Raw genomic sequence first — 3,904 nt, 5'->3', positions numbered from 1 at the left:
CACACACACACACACACACACACACACACACACACACACACACACACACACACACACACACACATATATATATATATATACACTCTAAAATGAGATAAGCATGTAATGATTATATCATGTAATATTAAACATATGGCGATTTTTAAAAAATCCATTTTTAAGGAAACCGTGACTACCACTAGAAAACGGCCGTGAAATTAAACTTCTATTGTATTGAAACCGTTTTGAGTAACGATAAGTTTTTGACTTTATATAAGTTGGGAAAATAAACTACTTATATAGCGAAGATAAAATTTATATCAACTTCCTCTGTGTGACAGAGAAAGGGCGATGGGCGATCATTGGTATCTGTTTTGCTCGAATTACGTCTCTCTCTCTCTCTCTCTCTCTCTCTCTCTCTCTCTCTATTTTCGCTCTCTTTCTCTATTTCCGTTGTTTTTTCTCGAAAGAGGACTGTTAATCGGCCGTTACGATTGTAAGCATAGCGAGACTAGATCGCGTGACTATATCACGGCGCATGAAACTTTGCAGTTTTGCCAGCCATTCTTGTACCGCGGCACAACCTAGCTAGCGACGAGAACACCGTCCTCTACAACACCTCCCTCGAGGAGCTCAGCGTCAGCGTGCCGGAAAACACAAGCTTCCACGCGACGTTGAATCACCAGCACAATCAGCAGCAAGGCATACCGCACTCCCCGCAGCAACAACAACAGCAACAACCAAATAATCCGTACCAAGGAATGCAGGTCGGTAACTGGAATGGATCACGATCATCATTAACAAGTTAGCTTGCCCAAAATCAATAGTCAATCTGTTTCCCTATGAAACAATTCATTTCTTATCACTCTTATTTTTAATTATTTGTCGCTGTCAATGCGTCACAAGTCACAAGCCACACGCCACAAGTAATAATATATTATAATATAAATAATAATAATAGCTATAAATATAATAGATAATGTACTATTTTTGTTATTTAAAATAATAAAACAATTATCATTTTTTTGTGATGATGTGATCTCTAATTAATTGCATGACCTCATACTTGAACTATATGCATATCTTGTACACTGATTTTTACACAGATTATATACCTTGTGTATAACACCCTATGTAATATAACGAGGGAGCATAATGAACGCGCTGTCGGATTTGGAAATGTGATTACTTGCACATATTATTTATGTTTAGAGCATGCAAGCAACGAGTCCGGCAAGCGTCGGAAGCTTGGGAAGCGTACAGGGCTCGCCTCATCCCGCTCCAGGATCCATGGATCCGCCGGCAGATACGCCGCCACCGGGCTACATTAGCGAGGATGGCGACAATATGGACCACAACGATAACATGTCCCTGTCACGCTTGTCACCCAGTCCTGTAGACGCGCAGCCGGTTATGTATTGCGAGCCCGCGTTTTGGTGAGTACTAGGTTGATTAATGGACATGTTGCGCGTGCAAGTATATCGCACTCTCCTAAATCACATAAACGTATCACGGTGCCTTGTACGTTGTCCGCAAGATTTTAATCGAGAGTTTCCAATTCCTCTAGCGACCGCCGCGACAACTTACGGAACGAACATCTTCTTTGGAATTTATCGAATTAATATTGACGTGAAATGTGAAATTGGATTCTAAGAGATCGACATTAATATAGGAATATTAAAAACCGGAAATTAAATTAATTTATATAAATAATATATTTATTTATTCCATCTCGCGATCCATAATTGCTCTTCGCTCTTGATTTTCGTGCCGTGTTTGCCACTTATAACTTTTACTTACTAGGTGTTCAATTAGTTATTACGAGCTAAATACGAGAGTGGGCGAGACGTTTCACGCATCGCAGCCGAGTATAACCGTGGATGGTTTCACCGATCCAAGCAATTCGGAGCGCTTCTGCCTCGGGTTGCTGTCCAATGTGAATCGCAACACAGTGGTCGAGCAGACTAGGCGACACATTGGCAAAGGTGTCAGGTTGTACTACATCGGTGGTGAAGTGTTCGCCGAATGTCTATCTGATTCGAGTATCTTCGTACAAAGTCCGAATTGCAATCAGCGTTATGGCTGGCATCCGGCTACCGTTTGCAAAATACCGCCAGGTAAGCAAAGTAATATACCTCCTTATTCATTGTAATTTGCTTTTTCCTCGGACAAGATAATATACTTTTTTTTACTTTGTTTAGTTTTAAGACAATTTCGTCTTTAAATTATTTAATTACGAGTGTGTCCAAATTCTTTGCACAAATCTGATTTGTGTAAGCGTGTTAGCACATGGACAATTTGAAAATTAATAAACTATTAGTTGTTCATTTAACTTTCTATATTTTCATTCGTTCCTTCCCCACACATATTTTTTAATCTCGTTTGGAATGAAATTTATCGAAAGCCTTCGAGAGACTTTCCACATGCATTCTTTCAACAAGATCTGTTTTCAGCGAGATTCTTCTATCTCCTACCTGAATTATTCAGTAATTATTTTCCCAATGAATAATTGACGTTTCTTATCTATATAAAATAATTATTACATAAATAAATCATTTGCTTATCGTTCGTCGTTTTCAGAATCTGTGTCAAATGTATTTTGTTGGCAGGATGCAATCTGAAGATCTTCAACAACCAGGAATTCGCGGCGTTGCTGTCGCAATCGGTGTCGCAGGGTTTCGAAGCAGTATATCAGCTGACGCGTATGTGCACAATCCGAATGAGCTTCGTGAAGGGCTGGGGCGCGGAATATCGCCGGCAGACAGTCACCTCAACTCCCTGCTGGATTGAGCTGCATTTAAACGGACCGTTGCAGTGGCTCGACAGAGTACTCACGCAAATGGGCTCACCCCGCCTACCCTGTTCCTCGATGTCTTAAGTCTTTACAACCTCCATCCGTTCTTTCATGAGAGAAGAACATGTGAGAATATCCTTCGTGTGCTATCGTCGTCGATTGATCGATCCATTCGTTTCTTCTATTCGTTTCATCGCATACGGTATGTGAAAGTTGAAATCCGTTGTTCAGATTTCCTTCGAACGAACGCTGCTCAGTGACGCGTGTAAGAAGAAGAAGAAGAAGAAGATCTTTACGTATGATCTTTACGTTCGAAGATGCAGTTAGTTGAAAGAATTAAGGCTCAGATACAACGATACCAAGTTTTCTTCGCGCCGATTCTTGACGGCTTTCTCGAATTGTCGCGCGATCAACCACGAAGCAATCACGATGTGTGAAGTACGCAAACGAAAGGATGAGAAATTGAAATGGCGGCGTTCGCACAACAGTTGAATATCATAGATATATTAAAACTTGATGTCCTACTACAGTTTGTTGTGATTGAAGAGAGAAAACACGGTGATGCGCAAGGACGCGAATAAGATACATGGAGCTTCGCCTCGACGCACTTATATCGCGCGCATGTACACCGCAATTGGCGTACAAGATATATCCAGGGTGATCATAATCCGAGTTTAGTCGATTCATAATAAGAAATAAAAAGAAAATGTGTGTGTGTGTGTGTGTGTGTGTGTGTGTGTGTGTGTGTGTGTGTGTGTGTGTGTGACAGAGAGAGAGAGAGAGTGCGATTTATATATATATTATATATATATGTATATATGTACCGTGCGCTAACAGAGCTCAGTCTTTTACATATTTTTATTGCTTATTCAGACAGACAAAACTATTACAGTCATACTACAGTAAACGCCAGATCTTTTCCAGATATAATCTATCTACATTATACATAATATATTATGTATGTATGTTGACTTTAGCTCATCATAGTGGAAGGAGTTCACTTGAACATTCTATATTCACACACAACACGCACATACACATACGAACACACATACACGCGCACGAACGCACACGCACGCACGCACATACATATATATACATGTATATATATATCATGTTTTACGATATTTG

The 3,904-nt window shown here is 40.2% G+C and overlaps 1 protein-coding gene across 2 annotated transcripts in view; it reads left to right on the top strand.

Moving 5' to 3' along the window:
- The window catches only part of LOC108692786 (mothers against decapentaplegic homolog 3), a 26,632-nt gene extending 23,161 nt beyond the window's left edge, over positions 1-3,471 (top strand). For both annotated transcript variants that reach the window (XM_018201230.1, XM_018201231.1), the window contains exons 3-6: positions 532-746; positions 1,192-1,415; positions 1,783-2,096; positions 2,589-3,471. In XM_018201230.1, the coding sequence (XP_018056719.1) occupies positions 532-746; positions 1,192-1,415; positions 1,783-2,096; positions 2,589-2,857 (1,022 nt within the window). In that variant the 3' untranslated portion in view covers positions 2,858-3,471. The remainder of the gene's footprint in view (positions 1-531; positions 747-1,191; positions 1,416-1,782; positions 2,097-2,588) is intronic.
- The last annotated feature ends 433 nt before the right edge of the window (positions 3,472-3,904 follow it).

The sequence above is a fragment of the Atta colombica genome, unplaced genomic scaffold, assembly GCF_001594045.1.
Source record: "Atta colombica isolate Treedump-2 unplaced genomic scaffold, Acol1.0 scaffold82, whole genome shotgun sequence".
NCBI classification, from domain to species: Eukaryota; Metazoa; Arthropoda; class Insecta; order Hymenoptera; family Formicidae; genus Atta; species Atta colombica.
The sequence above is the reverse complement of the archived record's forward strand: the minus strand, read 5'-3'. Positions and strand labels throughout refer to the sequence as shown.